The sequence below is a fragment of the Macaca fascicularis genome, chromosome 13 (genome assembly GCF_037993035.2).
Source record: "Macaca fascicularis isolate 582-1 chromosome 13, T2T-MFA8v1.1".
Taxonomy (NCBI): domain Eukaryota; kingdom Metazoa; phylum Chordata; class Mammalia; order Primates; family Cercopithecidae; genus Macaca; species Macaca fascicularis.
Window position 1 is genome coordinate 22,874,409 of NC_088387.1, and position 21,872 is coordinate 22,896,280.

Below are 21,872 nucleotides of genomic sequence, written 5' to 3' on the forward strand. Positions count from 1 at the left end.
ATACTCCATGGAAAGTGTAGTGCTAAGCTCCAGTTTAGAAGAATTTTTAGGAGGGTAGCCAAACTATATCTTTAAAAATTATACTATGAAAATAATAAAAGTCAAAAACACAAGCTTTGGAGTCCAGCAGGCTGGCTGTGTGTTTCTACTTGGCAACTTCCTATTTGGGCAAATGGAGGCAGTTTCTGACCTTTTTATACCTTAGTTTTCTCAACTGAAAAATGGGAACTTATTGCTTGTCTCACAGTATTATTTTGAGAATTTGATGAGATAGTACAGAGAAAGCACTGAGTGTTCAATTAGTGAAAGCTATTATCATTATTAACATATTAGAAGAAAATAGAGATTGCTTTGGGGATGTTGGTCTAGGGGTGCAGGGAAGGCAGACACCTCAGGAAGGCTTCATGGAGAGGAACCAATGCTCTGAGTTTTAAAGGAGGCCAGGGCAGTGCCACCATGGCTGTGAAGGGTTGATTACCCCGGCTTGAAAGCAGAGAGGATGCAAGGTTGCAGGATAGGGGTGATAAATGGGTCCAGGATTGCTTGGGAGATATTTCTCTTTAAAGTGTCAGGCTGACATTAAACCGCCAATTGGACATTCAACCCTCAGGGGCAAGGGGCATGGGACAAATAAATGGTATTAACTTTTACGGCCAAAATAGGAACCTAATGAACCAGGCTTGCAGGTAAGTTCTGGATTCTGTCTGGATTACGTCAGCTGACACATGATCGCCACTGCCTGCCATGCCATCCATGGGCTCTACCCTCTACCATGCAAAGGAGGGCTTAGTAGGGGTCCTAAGGTATATCATGGGAAGGCCTCATGTCATGCAACAAGGGCATTCCTAACAAGTTATCATGTGAAGGAAAAGATTGTTCCTTCAACACACTTTTTTGTGTAGTATAATTCCTTTGACAGTGCATACCACCACCCACAATTTTTGTTTAGCACATTTTTATTTTTGCTCCTCCCCGTGGGTTCTTATAGCAGGGGAGCCTCTAGAAATGCTAAGGACATTGAATGGTTCATTAGAGCAGGTCTCATTCTAAATACTCTACAGTTTGTTACAGGGGAATTCTTTAAGGAACTTACCATGATTGAAGAGACAAAATCGGTGCATATAAAACAAGTCCTAGAAATATCCTTAAAGAGTTTTTTGTTGAAGTTAGTACATCCTGAAATTCTACCAAAAGGATTGAAAACAGCACGTGGTGAAAACATAAGACTTTCAGGACCAATGACATGGCCAATGAAGCTAATGCAAACTCTTCCTGCAGCATGGCTACAGTGTCCAGGTTGAAGCATAATGATTTTTCAGCTGAGGTCACAAGAAAAAAGGAAAACCCCAGATGCTAGGAACACAGAAGGAGCTAAAAGTCAGAGCAGTAAGCAGTGAGCTGAGTCTGGGGCACCTGAGGTGGTTGCCAGAATTGAAAATGACTCAGATGGCCAGGAGCTTGGGTTTTGTTGCCATCTGGAGCAGGAGATGAAGCCTTGGCACTGCACAAGAGACAGCTGCACCATCAGGAAACCGGGGAATGGAGGCACTACCCACTGGCCCAGAGAGATGGGAAGGAAGCTCGTCCCCAAGCCAGGAGACTGAAAAATTGGTCCTCTCTGGTCATACCTCTGGGACATCTGACAGATGCAAATGCAAAGTGCTCCGATCCCCTGTCATGTGAGTGTTGCATTTCTGAAGGACTTGACAGTTTATACAATTCTTTTTTAATTTTTTTTTTATTTTTACAATAACCACTTAAAAGTTTTTAAAAATGTTTTTAACTTTTATTTAAATGCAGGGGTACATGTGCAGGTTTGTTATTTAGGTAAAATGCATGTAGCAGGGGTTTGGTGTACAGATAATTTCATCACCCAAGTAGTAAGCATAGGACCCAATAGATATTTTTTCTGATCCTCTCCCTCTTCTCACCCTCACCCTCAACTATGCCCCAGTGTCTGTTGTTCTCCTACTAGTATCCTGTGTTCTCATTGTTTAGCTCCCACTTATAAGTGAGAACACATAGTATTTAATTTTCTGTTCCTGTGTTCGTTTGCTTAGGATATGGCCTCCAGCTCCATCCACGTTGCTGCAGAGGACGTGATCTCATTCTTTTTTACGACTGCATAGTATTCCATAGCGTATATATACCACGCTTTCTTTATTCAGTGTACTGTTGGTGGGCATTAGGTTGATTCCATGTCTTTGCTATTGTGAATAGTGCTGCAGTGAACATACTCATGCATGCGTCCTTATGGTAGAACAATTTATTTTCCTTTGGGTATATACCCAGTAGTGGGATTGCTGGGTCAAATGGTAATTCTGTTTTAAGTTCTTCGAGGAATCACCACACTGCTTTCCACAATGGCTGAATTAATTCACACTCTCACCAGTAGTTTGTAAGTGTTCCTTTTCTCTGCAACCTCGCCAGCATGTTATTTTTTTTACTTTTAATAGTAGCCATTCTGACTGATGGCGATAGTGTCTCATTGTGGTTGTGATTAGTTTACACAACTATTTCATGAGGCAAAAAATGTCATGACCATTTAACAGATAAGCAAGTAGAGGCTCAGCAAGGCTCTACATCAGGTATAAAGAAGAGCTGGGCCCAAACCCAAGTCCTTTCTCTGCAGCCCTGCCTGTATCAGAATTATGGGCTTCTCAGGCCACCTCCTATGTTCAAACACCCAGGAAATGGGCAGGCTGGCACTGCAGGCACTAAGGTCAAAGGTGCTTGCTCTAAAATGAACACCTATCATATCCTGGCCACCAAGAGGTGACGCCCCTCCTTTCCCACACCTGCACGCTGCCCATCTGAGTAGGGATGTGAGAAGAGGGGATGTCTAGTGTGGAGTGAGTGGGGCCAGAGTCTTTGGTCACTCCAAAACTGTGCCCACAGAATGGGAGTCTCTTTTTTTTTATTTCTTGAAAGCCACTTGAACTTTGTCATTGCAATTAAGCTTATCTCTTCTTGTGTTTGCTCAGCTAGTGGGTGGAAGATGTCATTACCCTCTTCTAAGTTTATGGAAAACTCATGAGTATTAAATATTGAAATGGCTACTAATCTCTGTGCTCTCAAGATTCACACACACACACACACACACACACACACACACACACAAATGACAAAAGGAAGTCATTGGGGGTTGCCTAAGAATAGCCATATCTCAGACCTGGGGGAGAGAGGGAGTCCTGGCCCGGCGTTGATCAGCTCGATTTACTTGTCAGGCTGCCCATCTGCCAGGGAAACTGTCAAGGCTTTACTGGTTGTGCCAGGCCCTGAACCAACCTCTGGGTCAGCTGCATTCCCAATGCTGTTCTGAGTCTGCAGGCGTTGCCTGGACAGGGTAGGAAGGAATTGCAGCACGAGGCAGAGGGGTCCACAAGGAGATAGCTCACGGGTCCTGCTGTTCCTCAGACACCAGGAAAGGCGCATCTGGTCCATACTTCCCCTGAGGCCTCCAGGGTTGATGCTGATTTGCTCTATGGAGAAACTTTCATGATGCTCTTTCCCACTCCCCTCTGTCGACCCCAGAAAGCAGCAGTGTGGGGTGTGATACTTGACATTTGCAATCAACGGGAGAGGGCCTAGTTGTGGATGTATAAGCCAGATATCCCTTTATCTGAGTAGGATGCCAGGCAGGCAGCTGGGGGCATGAGAGAACATGGGCACTTGCAGCAGATTCTCCCAAACGAAGCAGCTGATGGGTGGGATGGGAGGTGGGCATCGTAGTGACTCTATCACGGTCATTTTCCCTGGTGATTATTTCATTGATTTTAGGCTGCAAAGCTCCTAAGTTCCCCATCTAAGCAAGTGTTTACGTATTCCTTCCTTGACAAGTGCTAGAAGAGCTCTTTAGGTAGGTGGTGAATAGGGTCTCAGGTATAGACCTGAATTTAGCCCTGGGCTGAAACTTCGCGTGCTCATTAGACAGACATATGCCAGCTATTGGCCCAGGCTTTAGGTGTCACATGTAACCCAGATGGGATCTAAACAAAATGAGCTTGAGTTCCTCCAAAGCCCTTCCTAGGATTTCTAGGGACCTGGGGAACCCTGTAGGGAATGCAGCCCCACAGACACTGCACTTCCTGGCACTGCTTCTGCGTGTGCCATCTCAGCCCCATCACAACCATCCAGAAATAAAGCTCAGCCCTGCATCGTTTTCCACTTGCTCACATGTTGATTCAGGCACTATATTTTCCTGAAGCTTTTGAAATAGTCGGAGTGGAAATTAAAGAAAGATGGATGGGGATTCACTGCAGCAAATGAGCAGCTTCAAAGCCAGTGTCATCCTGGAGCTCTTCTTGCCTTGCGGTCACTGGGGGTAACTCAGTGACCCATCACCCCACGCCCTCTTGGTGGCGCCTCTCCTGCCTGCCTGCCACATTCCTCTCTCTGCTTTCTGCAGTCTGGGAGAGGGACAGGAAGACACACCCAGCCTCTCCTGGTCTCCTGCATGAGGGAGCTGCCCTTCTCTTCACCAGCTTGGCTGTCACTGACACACGGGTCTGAGGTCTGGGGTCTCACACACTCTGTCTCCCAGGCAGTCATTTATATACACACACACACGCACGCACGCACGCACGCACGCAAGGAATTCTCATGCCGGTTCTTGAGAAAATGGATTTTTTACTTCCTTACATATACAAAAATGAAATATCAGCATCCCACCTGGAGACCAGGGCCCCTTCGTTACAATGAGACATGTTAAAAGATGCGTAATCTAAGCTCAGAGCAAGATGAGAGAAGGACTGTGGGTGTGCCCATCCTTCTTGGAGCCACCTTGCCCCTTCCTGCCCGCTGCTCAGGTAGTCGTGGTGATTATAAAAAGCCATAAGTTCTCAGCATGCAGGCCCACTTCGCTTGCTGCAGGGACAGCCCCAATTCCTGGCCTGGGAGGCACCTAGACACTGTGTCCTAGACACGGTCAGAGGAGGGCCAAGCAGGGAGGGCCAGAGCACCCCTCTGTGCTGGAGGGAAAGGTCTGCTGGTGCCACAATCTACATGGCAGGACACTCCACTAGTGAGCGCTCTCTGCCCACACCGCTCCAAAGGTGGAGAGCTCTCTGTGGCGGGGTACACCTTAATACCACCTGTCAGGGATGCCATAGAAGGGCCCTGGCACTGGGACTGTGGGTGGAGGAGAGAACTTCTGAAGTGCTTTGCTGGATCAACATGTCCAAATGCTGGAGACCACAGAGGGCATAGAGAGTGGCATGGATGCCCCTAATGTGTCCACTTGGCCCTGTGGTTGGATCTGTGACCTAGGGAGAAGGAAGGAAAAAGGATGGAAAGGTAGACTGGAGTGACCTTTTGAAGGCTGGCAGCCCTGCTAGAAGTTTAGGCAATGGGAGTCATTTTCCAAGCCAAAAATTAGAACTCATAATAGGGAAATGGAAGTGTTATTGGCGGTGGCCATCGTGACCTGGCAGGTGACACCAGGCCATCCAGGACCTGTGGCCTCTGAAGTGATGGGAACCACCGAGGCTCATGCCTGGAGCAGTGGCCCAACCCAGCCTATGCTTCAGGATGATCTGTCTAACCACAGAGTAGAGGAGGACCACAGGACGAAGGCAGGAAGCTGCGGGTGAAAAGGTTGACACCAAAGTCCAGACAAAGAAGGGAGAGAATCTGGGGGTGAGGGGGTACTTGCCGAGAACTGCCTCAGAGGCAGAAACTGGGACATGTGCACCCACTGGGCACCACGCCTCTCTGTGCTTCACAACAAACTGGCACATCCCAAGGCCACTGGAAGCCCTGTTGGGCCATCTCCCCAAGGCCAGTGTTGTGTACATAACCCTACAAGACCAGTTTCCTACACATAACCCCAGATCCCTTGTCCTGTCTTCTCAGCAGGGCTGGAGCAAGTCAGCAGGTGTCACTTTCTCCTGCCTTGTCTCTGCCTAATAAAATGTGTCTCAATTCTGCACACCTGGTTCCAATGTTTTACACCTGCCATTGAGCAAGGGCGCTTTAACACCTCAAAAAGACCTGTGGAGGAGACTATAATCATCAAGGAGGAATTCCCAGGATTCAAAATAGCACTAGCAGCTGATGACAACTCTACAAATTAAGTTTGTGTAATAATGGGGATGAGAAGAGATCATAAGGTTATGTAAATAAGGTGAGGTTTTGAGTTCAAAGGAATTCTCTGGAATTTTTCTGTGTGTGTACACGTGTGTGTGCATGTGTACAGACATATATAAACACTTATGTATATAATGTGTATATGTGTATGTATTACATATATGCACATTCACACATCTTTATGTACATAATACATGTATGTATATATAAACACCGATGTACAAACACATATGCACACATCTATATATACACACATGTGTGCATATATACACATACATGCATATACACACACATTTCATGGGGTGTGGAGAGTCACTTAAAGGCTCCCAGGGCCATAGGGCTTCCTGCTTGACTGATATTCATTAATGTTTGCTGAATTGCAGCAAACCTTTGCTGTGCCCATCCTGTTCTTTATCATTGACCATTGCTCTCGGGAGTTAATGTTTGAACCTGGCCATAAAGGAATCAACAGCTGCTGACCTCTGGCCGCTATTCGAAAGGAAGGGAGCCCCCTATAAAACAGCCTACAGTGGACAGTCTGGTCGGCAGAGCTGCAGGTCAGTTGTGAAGAGGGAGCTCTATCGCCAGCATGAGTTTCTCTGGCAAGTACCAACTGCAGAGCCAGGAAAACTTTGAATCCTTCATGAAGGCAATCGGTGAGTGCTGCTCTGAAAGGCAAAGCTGTGGGTCACATCGATGAGGGTCTGGCCCTACCAGCAGTGGCTATTTAGGGTCCAAACGTTGAGATGGGGGGAGAGATTCAGGCTATATACACAAACTAGGGGGCATTTTACTGACTTCTGGAGTTATTTGCAGTGAGTCCTCACTGCACAAGGCCATCCCATAGGCAAGTGGAAAGAGCACTGAACTAGGGTGTGGTCTGGATTGATGACCATGTCGTTGGCACTTCGTTGTGTGATCCTGTTCCTGCATTTATTCATTCTTCAAACAAATAGTGATTCAAGGCCAATCACACACTGAGCACTGTGCTGGATAGATATCAAGGAGACAGATAATAAAGGTAATAAGGCATTATCTTATTGGGAAAAAGAAGAGAAGAAATAAAGGTAATAAGGCATTCCCTAAGGTGTATGGAGCACTCACTGTGCCAGGCAACTGTGCTGACCATGGAATATGCAATACCCCATCTATTCCTCACCATAAAACTAAGCTGGGTACCGTTATTTTCCCACTTTACAGTTGATGTAATTGAAGCCTAGAAAGATTTAGTAATCACAAGCAAGGTCATGCAAGTAGGAAGTGTTTAAGTTAGGACTGGAAGCAGGCACTCATTCTCAGAGACCCTGCTTTAACCCCTGTGCCTCCCAGGGTCACGTACAGGAGGATGTGGCTCACGGAGGGCATGGAGGGATGGCTCAGTGGAGGTAAAGAGAAGGATCAGGCTGAGCCTTGGAAGACAGGTGTCTAGGGGACTGGGGGCAGGGAGCATGCTCCAGGCAGAGGGAGCCCTATAAGCAAAGGGTGTAGCATGGCAAGGGAGGGTGCCAAGAATGAGAAGGGTGCCGAAGACAGCAGGGGCAGGGAGAGGAGGACCTTCAGCTCTGCTGGAGAGGGATCTTCTGCAGGCAATTCATACTACCTCTGTGTCTCGCATCTCTCCCTCATGCAACAGGACCCTCTGTGCTCACTGTCCACCCACATAATGTTTGTGAACCTCAGTTTGTATAACAGCATGGACAAGTTCTAAAATTGGTAAAGCTCCATGCCAGGGCAAGGGATTGCTGGCATGTCTTCCTCTAGAGCCTTGGCTGCAGAGGTGGACACAGGCTTGCCTGGCACAGTGCTGCTTTGGGTGTGTTGGCCTGGCATGATTATTGATAGCTCCCCTGTCACTCCCAGGAGGGACCTAGCTTGGAAGATCAACTCTCTGGTCACCCAGGGTATGGGGAATGAAATGCTCCCGCTCCAAGAGCAAAGTCATCAAAGGAGGAGGGAATGAGGAAGGAGAGTGAGCAAGAACCAGGGTGCTCACAAGAGGAATAGTTCTTCAGGCCAGAGGAGTGTCCTTTTTATAAATTGACTGGCAAAATAGCAGCAGGCCAGGCCAGGCCACTGTCCTTTTCATCCTAAAGCCACAGCCCATGCTGCTCACAAGTCCCCAGTGAGTTCCTGTAGCCCCTTGGGAGACACAGTGCCCTCCTCTGCCCCTCCATGCCATAACATTTCTCTCATCTGCCTACCACAGTCATGAAACTCCCACCTTTGCCCATCTCTAAACCTCAGATGGTTTCCACCAGGTTTGCCGGAAGAGCTCATCCAGAAGGGGAAGGATATCAAGAGTGTGACGGAAATCGTGCAGAACGGGAAGCACTTCAAGTTCACCATCACCGCCGGGTCCAAAGTGATCCAAAACGAGTTCACGGTGGGGGAGGAAAGTGAGCTGGAGACAATGACAGGGGAGAAAGTCAAGGTAGGAGGGCATCCCTTCTGCTGTCAGAACTTTCCTTGGAATCTGGCCCTGGGGCCTCATTCCTCAAGGCTCTAACCTCACAATTCCAACCATAGATACCATTTCTGAACCCACCTCCACTGTGGGAGAAGCAGAGAGACAAAGGCAGCTCTTAGGGAAGAATCTTATAGGGAAGCTGCTCTCCTCTTCCCAGGGATTGTCTGAGGGATGTTCCAGCCCCCAAAGTCTGAGCTTTCCCATATGGAGGATATGGGGGAACCAGGCATAGAGCAGGATTCTAAGTCTCAGGTCCTCCCAGGCCCAGTGCTCCTGGCACTAAGAGTCCTCTAAGCAGGGCCCAGGAGTGGGGCAAGTGGGAGTTTGTGAAAAACCCTTAACTGAGCCCAAAGTCAACTGGCCTTCACTGAACCTAGAGCTGGGAGATACTTCTTGAAGGATAGGGAGAGACTTATTGAAGGAGGTGCTGGCAATACCAGAATACCAGGGCCCTAGACAGGTGCTCAGACCCTGCCTTCAGGGGTGGTCACGAAGTCCCTGGCTTCAGCCACCCCATCTGTAAAATAAAGAACAATCAACCTCCCTAAACTGTAAAATAAGAACAGTCAACCCCCCTAGACTGAAGGCAGTGGGCAGATCAGCATCACTTCTGCTGGGCACAACTCAAGGTGTGCACTGACAGCTGGGGTGTGGGGTGTGGGCTGTGTGAGTGGCAGATGGTGGCAGGGGGATCCTGGCAATGGGGGTGCCCGTCTCCTCCTCCCTCTGAAACACTCCATGCTTTAGCAGCCCTCTTCTCTCCTCCCCCCAGACAGCTGTGTTCATTGGGCTGGGAATGTTTGTCTTTTTATCTCTTCGGGTCACTCTTTATTTCTGCCTCTCCAATTAGAACATTACAGGTCAGGATGATTTTAGGAGGAAAATATTCTTGATGTGCTCATGGTCAAGGGATTTAACTATGGGCCTTTTCCAAATTTTCTTTTTGGAGGCAAAATGTTTAACATTGTCCAGGGTCTTCGGCTCCCTGCTGGATTCCTGTCATCTCTTCCAGGATGTATAAGGGCTTGGAAGGAGGCCACAAAACGAAACGTTAACGTTCTGGGAAGAATAATACATACCTGGTTGGGCAGGTGGCTCATGCCTACAATCCCAGCACTTTGGGAGGCTGAAGTGGGAGGATTGCTTGAGCCTAGGAGTTCAAGACCAGCCTGGGCAACATACAAGACTTCATTTCAATTAAAAAAAAAAGAGAAGAAGAAGAAGAATACATACCAAAGCAAAAGATGTATTCTCTACTGGTCAATATTTTGAATTTTGCCACTACCTCCCTCCATTAGCTTGGGAGAATTGAGATTTTACTTGATTTGATTTTAGCATTTGTATTTGGGGCCACTTAGGTGTTCCATGCTCATTTCTAGATCACATGCCATGAATTAAAATTCTGACAAAAGAGTCCTGACATTTTATTTAGTTCTTTTTTTTTTTTAATACTTTAAGTTCTAGGGTACATGTGCATAATGTGCAGGTTTGTTACATATGTATACATGTGCCATGTTGGTGTGCTGCACCCATCAACTCGTCAGCACCCATCAACTCGTCATTTACATCAGGTATAACTCCCAATGCCACCCATCGCCCCTTCCCCCTCCCCACAATAGGCCCCAGTGTGTGATGTTCCCCTTCCCATGTCCAAGTGATCTCATTGTTCAATTCCCACCTATGAGTGAGAACATGCGGTGTTTGGCTTTCTGTTCTTGCAATAGTTTGCTGAGAATGATGGTTTCCAGCTGCATCCATGTCCCTACAAAGGACACGAACTCATCGTTTTTTACAGCTGCATAGTATTCCATGGTGTATATGTGACACATTTTCTTAATCCAGTCTGTCACTGATGGACATTTGGGTTGATTCCAAGTCTTTGCTATTGTGAATAGTGCTGCAATAAACATACATGTGCATGTGTCTTTATAGCAGCATGATTTATAATCCTTTGGGTATATACCCAGTAATGGGATGGCTAGATCATATGGTATTTCTAGTTCTAGATCCTTGAGGAATCGCCACACTGTTTTCCACAATGATTGAACTAGTTTACAATGCCACCAACAGTGTAAAAGTGTTCCTATTTCTCCACGTCCTCTCCAGCACCTGTTGTTTCCTGACTTTTTAATGATCGCCATTCTAACTGGTGTGAGATGGTATCTCATTGTGGTTTTGATTTGCATTTCTCTGATGGCCAGTGATGACGAGCATTTTTTCATGTGTCTGTTGGCTGTATGCATGTCTTCTTTTGAGAAATGTCTGTTCATATCCTTTGCCTACTTTTCGATGGCGTTGTTTGTTTTTTTCTTGTAAATTTGTTTGAGTTCTTTGCAGGTTCTGGATATTAGCCCTTTGTCAGATGAGTAGATTGTAAATCTGTAGGTTGCCTGTTCACTTTATTTAGTTCTTAAATGCACCTCACTTCTATTTGGAGCCAGAGAACTGCAGGCTTGGAATCATAGGAACCAGAACATTTCAGTTGTTGTGACCTGAGACCTGTGCAGAAGAAGCAACTTCATTAGCAAGGCTCTTGCCCCCCACCACCCTTTCCTCACAGGCCATCTCTCTGTTCTCTGCAGACAGTGGTTCAGTTGGAAGGTAACAATAAACTGGTGACAACGTTCAAAAACATCAAGTCTGTGACCGAACTCAACGGCGACATAATCACCAATGTAAGTTGGTAGTGCTCTGAGCCTGTGGCTTCCCGTGCTTGAGGGGAGAGGGGAGGTGAAGCATGGGGAGTGGTTCACATACCCTAATGCCACCCCTCCACCCTCCAACCCCTAAACTTCTTTCCTGTGGTCAGTATCTGCCAGCACTTACTGGAGATCCACAATGTCCCAGGCACTTTACACACATTATCACTAATCCTTTCTGCTCAGCACTAACCAAGCAGCCACAGAGGCCTCCACCTGCCCTGCATGCCCACAGTGCTTCATAAATGCCTTTGCCCATTTAGCGTTTATAAACAGAATCCCATTCATGGTGATATTATGGCACCTGACAAGCCTGGCACAGTCCGGTTATGCAGTCAGCCTTGGTGCCTGGCTGCCAGCCACATCCTATACCCTATTTGGGGGTAGGGGAGGAATAGTGCAGTGTTTCTCCCGCAGGTATGTCCCCCTGACTCTTCTTTGCCCCCAGTATATGCTTTGAGGAGTCACATACAACAGAACACTGCCTCAGGAGGCTGTCATCACTCTGTTCAAATGGAAAAATTCTTTTTTTTTTTTGAGATGGAGTCTTGCTCATCGCCCAGGCTGGAGTGCAGTGGCACCATCTCGGCTCACTGCAAGCTCCGCCTCCCGGGTTCACGCCATTCTCCTGTCTCAGCCTCCCGAGTAGCTGGGACGACAGGCGCCCACCACCACGCCCGGCTAATTTTTTGTATTTTTAGCAGAGACGGGGTTTCACCGTGTTAGCCAGGATGGTCTCGATCTCCTGACCTCGTGATCCGCCCGCCTCGGCCTCCCAAAGTGCTGGGATTACAGGCGTGAGCCACCGCGCCCGGCCGGAAAAATTCTTAAACTAGAGAGAGTGTGAGCATTACCCACCCAATCTGCAGTTTCCCCCTCCACCCCAGCACATTCCCAGGAGGGCAGGGGAGCAGGAGATGAGCCGTCCTGCAGTAAGTCCTGGCCAACGCCCTTTGATAGACTCCATCTCACCTAATCCTCCTGTCTCCTTCGAGGGAGGCTGGATGAGGGATTCAATAGACAGGTTGACCTATCCAAGTCATCAGCTAATAAATGGTAAATCCAGGGCTTGAACCCATCAAGCAGCAACCATTGCATTGCTGCTGAAGCTAAGGGGCTCCTTTTCACCCTGATGACATGGTATGTCATTCCAGCAGTCTTATTCAAGAGAACTGGCAGGGGTGGAGGGAACATCCTTAAAATCTCAAAAGCTGATGCAGCCACTGTTTTTATAAGCTTCACAGCTCCAGGGGTACAATTATGCACTACTCACTGCCTTCCAGGCTGTGCGCCCAGTTGTGTCCATGTGCATGTATCCTTGGTGCTCAACATGTATTTGGTGCATAGTAGGTACTCAATGAAACTTTAAGAGATTGGATTGGGCTAGTTTGGATGGTCTTGCTATAACAGTCATTGATGTAGAAAAGAATTGAGTCAAAGGCAGGAGGACTTTCCAGGTGAGGAGGAGAAGTGATAAAGACTTGGCATAGGATTTTGGAAAACATTGCTATCCCTTCCTCCAGTCCTGCAGGAAACCAGATGAATTTTTGAATTGTTTCATATGCCAACATATTTGGTGCTGTTTTTTAAGCTTAGTTTTGCTTTTTACAATACAACATCAGATGAACACTTCGTAATTTCTTTTCTGGCTTTCAGACCATGACATTGGGCGACATTGTCTTCAAGAGAATCAGCAAGAGAATTTAAACAAGTCTGCATTTCATATTATCTTAGTATGTAAAATTAACGTAATAAAGTGAACTTTGTTTTTAAAAAAAACTGCCTTTTCTTCTCAATGCCTTTTCACTGATGGTGCTATTGCTCACCATATTCTCATAAATATATTTTCATAAATGTTGATAATCCACGTGATCCCCACTACCAGGTCAAATCCGAAGAGTAATTCCCTGAACACAAAACCCATGCTGGCCACTCAGGTGTCTCTGCCAGGAAAGCCAGGTGTGGCTAGAGCTGCAGGAAGGCCCTGGAATGCCCTTTCCCAGTCAGGCACGTGGGCAAGGAGCTGGAGCCAGAGGATGTGCAGTGGGCTGGCCTTGAGGTGGCTCTCTCAAGGGAGCAGGAAGAGTGGGCAGAAAAAGAGAGCTATACCCACAAGCACAGCCACGGTACCAGCCCACCAGCAGACAGGTGCAGAAAGGTCGGCACTGACCCGCCAAATAAACCTTTCCTCCTGTGGGAGGCTAAGCAAGGGGCTTAGTGAGAGGTACCAGAAGTGGACAGAGGAGGCTCAGTGGAAGTTCCCTCCATGCTATGGTCAGGGGCAGAAGGTAGGGGAAGGGGAGGAGTCCCTTCAATACCACTTTGTGCCAAACTGTTAGGGGTTGAATTGCATTCCCCAAAAATTTATATGTTGAAGTCCTAGACCCCCAGTATCTTGGAATGTGACCTCATTTGGAAATAAGGTCATTGCAAATGTAATTAATTACGATGTCATACTGAAGTAGGATGGGCCCCTAATCCACTACGTCTGGTGTCCTTCTAAAAGGGGGACATTTGAACACGTGGGGGGTGTCCATGTGAAGACTGGAGCTATGCTGCCACAAATCAAGGAACTGTTCGAAGCTGAGAGACAGTCCTGGACCAGATCCTTCCCTGACTCCTTCAGAGGGGGCATGGCCCTGCCGTCACCTTGATCTTAGGTTAACGGCCTCCAGAATTGTGAGATAATACATTTCTGTTGTTTAAGCCTCCCAGTTTGTGGTACAATGGCAGTCCTAGCAAACTAATAATAGTACTCATATCCCTCAGAGCTGCCATTTCTACCTTCATAAGACATTTCGGCACCCAGAACTCTATGCAGACCGCAGTAAGCCTTGACGAATGACTGAATCGTTCACATTCCCCCTCTTCTCTTCCCACTTCTAGAGTTGAAACTATTACTTGTTACTTGGACTGTTTCCCAGGCTACCTGTAGCACCTCCCTGCCCCACTCTCACCTGCAGATCTCCAGACCACAACAGCATCCTCCTTAAACGCACCGCCAACCATAATGTGTCCTACCTCATTGTCCAGCACATAAGAGTCACACTCCTAAACCTGGCATCCAAGTCCCTATATCATGGGTCAGCAAACTTTTTCTGTAAAGATCCGGAGAATACATTTTCTCAGCTCTGCGGGCCATTTGGTCTCTGTCACAGAAGTACTTAATTCTGCCACTGCAGTGCGAAAGCAGCCACAGCCAAATAATGTGGCTGTGTTCCAACAAAACTCTATCAGCACTGAAATTTGAATTTCATATAACTTATACATCATAAACTATTACTCTTCTTTTCATTTTTTCTACCATTTAAACATGTGGAAACCATTATTAGTTTGTACCTTGTATGGAAACAGGTAGCAGCCAGATTTGGCCTATGAAATGTAGGATGCCGATCCCTGCAATCATAGCCTGTCCAACCTCTTTTAGCCTAATCAAACTAAACAACCTCCCATTCCCCTCACAATTCAAGCACCACCTCCTTTGAGATGGCTTCCCAAACCGCTCCGCTGAAAGTACTCTTTCCCTCTCTGCCATTTTCTCTGGACCAGTCTTTGCAACGCAGTTCCTCCTGCCTTGCACTATTATTTTCTCCATGTATTTGCTCTCCTTCTCTCACCTGGAGTGGAGCCTTAGGGAAAAAACACATCCATTGTTTGGAGAACTAAGGCAGACTGAAGGAAAGAGTTTCAGTCTGCCTTTAGAGAATGATATTACTTCAGTAAGAAGTCAGAGTCAGGAGTTACAGGAAGCAAGAAAACAATAGCACACTATGATATGCCATTCACAAGAGTAAACTCCAGATGAACTAAAAAGCTAAATAGGCTGGGCGCAGTGGCTCACACCTGTAATCCCAGCACATTGGGAGGCCAAGGCAGGCGAATCACTTGAGGTCAGGAGTTTGAGACCAGCCTGACCAACATGGTGATACCCTGTCTCTACTAAAAATACAAAAAATTAGCCAGGCATGATGGCAGGTACCTGTAATCCTAGCTACTCGGAAGGCTGAGGCAGGAGAATTGCTTGAACCCAGGAGGTGGAGGTTGTAGTGAGCCAAGATGGCACCACTGCACTCCCGCCTAGGAGACAGAGCGAGATTCTATCTCAAACATAATAAAAATAAATAAATAACAAGCTAAATAAATATGAAATGTTAGAGACAGATATGACTATAGATAGCTTCCAATTATAGAAGACTTTTTTATACCAGATTTTTTATTCAAAAACCATCTAGGAAAAGATTAATAAATTTGACTACCTCAAAAATTTTAAGTTTTGTATAAAAAAGGCACCATGAACACAGTTTCAAAAAAAGGCGTGGCTTACATAACAAAGGTTAATAGAATATAAAAATATCCCCCAAATCAATAAGAAAATCAACAAGTCAATGGAAAGGTGGGTTGAGTACATTAATAGACATCTCACAACACAAAATATGTTTAGTCTTGTAGTAACCAGGGAGGAGGGATACAAAATGAGGTACCATTTAAAAAATCAAACTAGTAAAATGTTAAAAGGTTGGAGTTTATAAGGATGTGATGAGCTCTGCCTTTGGTGGCAAAAATATAAAGTGGTGGGCTGGGTGCGGTGGCTCATGCCTGTAATCCCAGCACTTTGGGAGGCCGAGGCAGGCAGATCACTTGAGGACAGGAGTTCTAGGCCAGCCTGGTCAAGAGACCAGCCTGGCCAATATGGTGAAACCCCATCTCTACTGAAAATACAAAAATTAGCCGGGCATGGTGGCAGGCACTTGTAATCCCAGCTACTCGGGAGGCTGAGGTAGGAGAATTGTTGGAACCCGGGAGGTGGATGTTGCAGTGAGCCAAGATTGCACCATTGCACTCCAGCCTCGGCGACAGAGCAAGGCTCTGTCTCAAAAAATTTAAAAAAATTAAAATTAATATATATATATGTGTGTATATATATATATGGTGAACCCCATATGGAGCACCTTTGACAGCATCCATTAATATTTTCAGTCTGAAGTCCCTAAAACCTAGTGAAGCCACTATTGTGTCTCCGTAAAGAAGGGTTTACACACACGCACAAGAAGTGTATAAAGGATGCAGTCGCCAAAAACTGGAAACAAATGCTCCTCAGTAAAAACAGGGTTCGATCAAATGTGGTACAGCCATACTCTGACATAACCTACAATAGAGTAAATGAATGAAGTAGACCTGTATGTACTGACATAGAAATATCTCTAAGACAAAGCACTTCTTTTAAAAACTAAGTTTTAAAAATAATATTGACAGTATACTGTCATTCAAATGTTGTTAAAACATGAAACAAAAGTATGTATATACATCTAGGTATGTGAACGTATGGAAAAAAATCTAATGGTTGAACATTATTATCCAGAACACCAGATTATAGCCACTACCTCTGGGAACAGACTGGTGGGAGGTCGAGAGCTTTTTGCATTATTTATATTGTTTGAATCTTCTGCTAACAACTCGTTCTGTGAAACTATTATTTTTAACGAGCAATAAAAAAGGCAGATGACAAAGTAAAAATATTGGGCATGAAGACATGGTTCTAGTTAACTAATCTATAATTGTGGACCTCAGTTTTCTCTCCTGTAAAATGGGCAAGACAATCCCTTCCCTCGTGGCTTTTGTCAGGAGCCCATGAAATGATGCAAGCCAAATGCCATCCAAATAAAACATGTCATTCTTTCCATCCTCAGATTCCTCAGCAGGTGTCAGTCGGGTTTGATAGTGAGATCGTGAGCAGAAACTGTCGTGCCCAGAGAAGTGAACCTCCAACAGCAGATGCAGAGGCTCAGGGAGGAAAAGAGGTTTGCTCTGGCTGACAGACAGTGGCGCTGCGGCTGTCTGTCACCAGGCTGACAGACAGTGGCACTGCGGTGCTTTGACTCTGGAGACACGGGAGAAGAAAGTAGTGTAGACAAGGTCTTCTCAGCAAAGCTTCCAGGGATCTGACAAAATTCCCAGTCTCCCCGCTAAAGGGGTTCTTCCGCTGAGAACATTTCTGGGTTTTTGAGGGGATTGTTTGTGCTTTTTCCTGAAAAAGGAGAATTAATTTCAGATGTTGAATTTAGATTTTGTGCAGGTGCCCAGAGAACTTTGGGCCGGAAGCCTGCTTAAATAAATGGAATAAACAGCTGTGGATGGTGTGGGCTATTTTTACCTTGACCCCTCCCAAACTTTGGGCCCCTCCAGGCCTTCTCTCTGCCTGTCCTGTGGGCATCCCACCAACAGAAAGTGCTGTTTCCCATGACAGACCATTGATTTGCAAAGAGCCAGTTTCGGTGTCTATATCCACACAAAAGTAGCCTTTTTTTTTCTTTCTTTTTAACTGACTGCCGTTAAGAGTAAACACAGTGATTGGTGGGCAGGGGAAGGGGTGGGGGTGCTGCCTAACTTAGTCCATGCTTTATCTTCAGAGCACTTTTTCTGTATACACTAGAGGCATGTTGACCATCCTATGAATTTGTAGCATGTCTTACTAGAAAAACGTGGAGACATGGAATTAAATGCATCTTCTTCACATAGCCCAGCCTCTTTCAGTCAAAGCAGGGCTAGGCAATGCTAAGCCCTGAGGATACAGTGATCTCCGGGAGACTCACTGTCAGTGGGACCATAAGAGTGACAGTGTCATCCACTGTGATGCAGGTAGGTACCAGCTCCAGCCCCTGCTGCAGACCAGGTAGGGGTGGTGCCTAGAAAAATCATCTCAGAGGAGGTATGAAAGCATCCAAGGATACTTGCTTCACAGGGAGATGCGGTATAAATGGGGCTTGGCAGAAGAGGAGGCAGAGAAGGAACAGAATGTCTACCATGAGTATGCTTTGACTCTAGCAAGGAGTTTGAATTTGATCCTGAAGACAGCAGAGAATCATTGAGGGATTTTAAGCTGTAAGAGTAACTTGATACTAAATGCTTTGTAAAAAAATAATCCTGGCCACAGTATCAAGGACCAATGAAAAGAACCAAAGCTGAATAGAGAGAGACAATTCAGAGGCTGTGGCAATGGTCCAGGCAAGAGATGCTGGAGGCCTCAACCAAAGCAGTGCCCATGAGAACGGAACATAGCAAAAGGTTTAAGCATATTTAGGAATTAGAATCGATGGGCTCTAGTTACTAGAGGTGGGATGTGCGTTAGCAAGATGTATCAGTCAAGATGTATCAGCAGGAACTAAGGCACACTGTGAGAATGTAGAGAAAGTGTTAGAGCAGGTAGCTAGGTAGACATCAGCAGGGCAGGAGAGGGCCCCCCCGCCACCAACGAATGTCAGGCAATCATCAGGCGATGCTCAGGTAGTTGTTAAACTGTCTCTCTAAAATAATAATTGGTCACAGCCAGCGCCAGGGAAAGGCAATCTCCCAATAGATAGAAAATCCCTGAAGACGGTGGTCAGCAGCTTCCCAATAAGAGCCCAGGATTTGGGCAAGTGGGTTCAAGCACGTACATTAAGAGGGAAAATGGCAGAGCTTAACTGATACATGACCTTCCCCTAGGAACCCTCAACTAGTAAGGAAAAAAACATCTCAGATGAGCGTGTGCGCAACTCCACTAAACACACTGCGCATGCAGCCCCGCCCAAGTGCTGGCAGGCCACTGCGCATGCGGACAACCTGCCCCAAGCAAAAATCAAGGGAGGAGAGACGCAAAACCCCAGGAGCATGCCAACATATAAAACCCCAGATCAAGGGTCAAACAGGGCACTTGGATCTCTCAAGTCCCCCGCTTGGCCCTCTTCCGAGTGTACTACCTTTCGTTCCTGCTCTAAAACTTGCTTCAGTCTTTCACTCTAACTTGCGCCCCTCAGACCAATGTTTTCCTCTCGGGAAGCGAGAATCACACTGCTGTGGACCTATTCGGATTTGCCACTGGTAACAAAAGGACTATTTACAAAGATGTGGTTAGAGTAAATGGAACCCATTAGGTAGCTGAGGCACCCAGCCAGCAACTGCAGGAAGCCACCACCACCTGTAGACCTGAAGAGACAATGCAGGGGACAGTGTTACCGGAGCCCAGGGAGACCTAGAGCTGTAGAAGGACCACAACTGCCCCTGGCTGGTCAGTTGTGGGGGGGTGTCCTTCTGCATTCCAGTCTCCTGCTGGTGCTTCTTATTGGTTAAATGAGAAAGGAAGTCAGCCTTTCTGACACAAAGCAGGGCAGAGAAGAGTGGAGAAGGCTTGTGGGAGAAATGGAGAAAAACTAGCACGATGGGAACACCTTTAGTTGCAAGTGAAAGAAACCACCCAAATGGGTTAGGCCAAAAATGAAAAGCGGCAGGGGGAACATGGTTCACCAGCTCATGGAACTAGAAAGGACAGATGGATCCAAAGCTGGATAACAACTCAGTATTTCTCCCTCAATACTAGCTGTGGTCTCTTGGGCCTCTCCACATGGCAGAGAGTATGATTGTCAGCACCTCCATGGTCACAAACTGAGAGCTTGCATTCCTAGAGAACAGCGAGGACTCCTCCTCCTCCAGTTCAGAAGGGAAAGGGTTGCCCAACAAGGGTCTAATTGCCTGGCTTGAGTCACAAGCAATATGGTTGGAGCCACCTAGTCCCAGGTCCCGATTCAGCATACAGCTTGGCATTTGACATCGGCCTTCGCGGGAGTGTTTACACCAGGGAAATCAGCAAATGCTACAGATCAGGGCTCTTCTTCACATTGTTTTGAAATCTCTACCGGCACTCCATTGACTCATGGGCCATCACTGTGTGTCAGGAAATGCTGTGCTGTGACAGGTTCAGGCTTCATCCCGCACCAGCCTGTCCTGAACCGCCTCCTCAAAGCCTCCTGTCCCTAGAGAAAGGGCTGGAAAGTGTCCACCAAGGCCAAATATAAGTGCCACTGACTGACACAAGCCACATATCTAGAATTCTATCTGCTGCCTCAAATTTTAGTCCCCTGCACTGTCCCAGCTCTTGGCCATCCCCGGAAAGGTGCTAGGTCTGTAAAAGGACTCCACACCTGCCCGGCACAGGTGAGCAGAAGGGCAGCAGTGAGAAAGGGCTGTGATCTACAAAGAGAGAATTTTAAAACCCTGCCTTGTGAACAGGGAAGAGAAAGAAGGCAAACTGGACATGGCCATCAAAGAACTGTATAGAAAGGAATATTCATTCTCCAGCAGCCTGGACTGCAGGATTCAGGTTCCAGGTCTTCTGCTCAGAGGCTTGCAACTGTGGATGCAGGGCGGGTCTGAGGACTCGATAGCAAAACTGCTGTGGTAAGCAGAGGGAAGTCCCCCAAAAGATGTCCATGTCCTAATTCCCAGTACTGTTTATGTGTTACCTTACATGGCAAAGGGGATTTTGTAGATGTGATTAAGGTAAGGACCTTGAGATGGGGAGATTATTCTGGATGATCCTAGTGGATCCAATGGAACCACAAGGGTCCTTATCAGTAAAAGAGAAAGGCAGGAGGGGCAAAGGAGACGTGATGACAGAAGGGGAGTCAGAGTGATGTGATTGCTGGTTGGGGGCCACTGCCAAGGAATGTGGGCATTTTAGAGGAAGACGCTTGCTCTCCTGGAACCTTCAGAAGAAACACAGCCCTGCTGGCGCCTTGGTGTTAGCCCCGTGACACCCATTTTAGACTTCTGACCTCTAGAACTGCAAAATGATAAATCTGTTTTGTTTTAAGCTACAAAATGTGTGTGGTAATTTGTTCCAGCAGCCATGGGAAATAAACACAACTCCTAAAGACATCTGGGGAACTGTAGCATTGTGCTTGGGTCAGATTGTTCTCAGACCAAGCTTCGTGAGCTGGGGAGGCCAGGACTGGGAAATGAGGACTGAGTTTCTGCCAGAGTGAGCAGAACGGTACCGTGGCTTACAGCCGTGCTGCTGCCTATTGTACTTCTCTAAGAGAGAGGAGTCCTCCTGGCCCAGGTGAGACTGGGTTGTGAATGTAATTAATGCTGGGCCAGGAGGGGCAGGGAGCTTCTAGAAGGGCTATTTACTTTCATGCACTGGATGTTATCCACAACTGTGCATGCCTTGGTCCAGAAGCTTGGACCTCCAACTGCCCTCAGAAATATTGTTATTCTTGGCCAGGTGCAGTGGCTCACACCTGTCATCCTAGCACTTTGGGAGGCCCAGGCAGGTGAATCGGTTGAGCTTAGGAGATTGAGACCAGCCTGGGCAACATAGTGAAACCTCAACTTTACAAAATAAATAAATAAATAAATTAGCCAGGGGTGGTAGTGCACACCCTGTCATCCCAGCAGCTTGGCAGGCTGAGGTGGGAGAATCATTTGAACCTAGGAGGTTGAGGCTGCAGTGAGCCATGATCGCTCCACTGCACTCCAGCCTAGGTGACAAAGGGAGACCCTGTCTCAAAAAAAATAATAAGAAGAAATGTTGCTATTCTCTCTGCTATATGCCCCCAACTATATTTTTCCCTTTGGTATCCTTTAGAGAAGTGTACGCTGTGACTCACCCAAGCAATGGCTATGTCTGCCCTTTAATACATGTATTTATCAATATATCAATGGTGCCGTGGGCAGACGGCTTCATCTAAAGGGTAATCAGAGGTCTTAGATTTGTTTGGCATGGCCTTAAGGAATAGAGGTTTCAGGATGCAGATTTCACCCCAGTTTAAGTGAAGACTTCTTTAATGGTCTTTCTACGATCT

At 46.7% G+C, this 21,872-nt stretch overlaps 1 protein-coding gene across 1 annotated transcript; it reads left to right on the forward strand.

Annotated features, from left to right (window-relative positions):
- The first annotated feature begins 6,631 nt into the window (after nt 1–6,631).
- On the forward strand, nt 6,632–13,032 carry FABP1 (fatty acid binding protein 1). Its single transcript, XM_005575351.3, has 4 exons — nt 6,632–6,743; nt 8,346–8,518; nt 11,137–11,229; nt 12,910–13,032. The coding sequence occupies exons 1-4, from the start codon at nt 6,677–6,679 to the stop codon at nt 12,958–12,960; spliced, it is 384 nt and encodes a 127-aa protein (XP_005575408.3). The 5' UTR covers nt 6,632–6,676; the 3' UTR covers nt 12,961–13,032.
- The last annotated feature ends 8,840 nt before the right edge of the window (nt 13,033–21,872 follow it).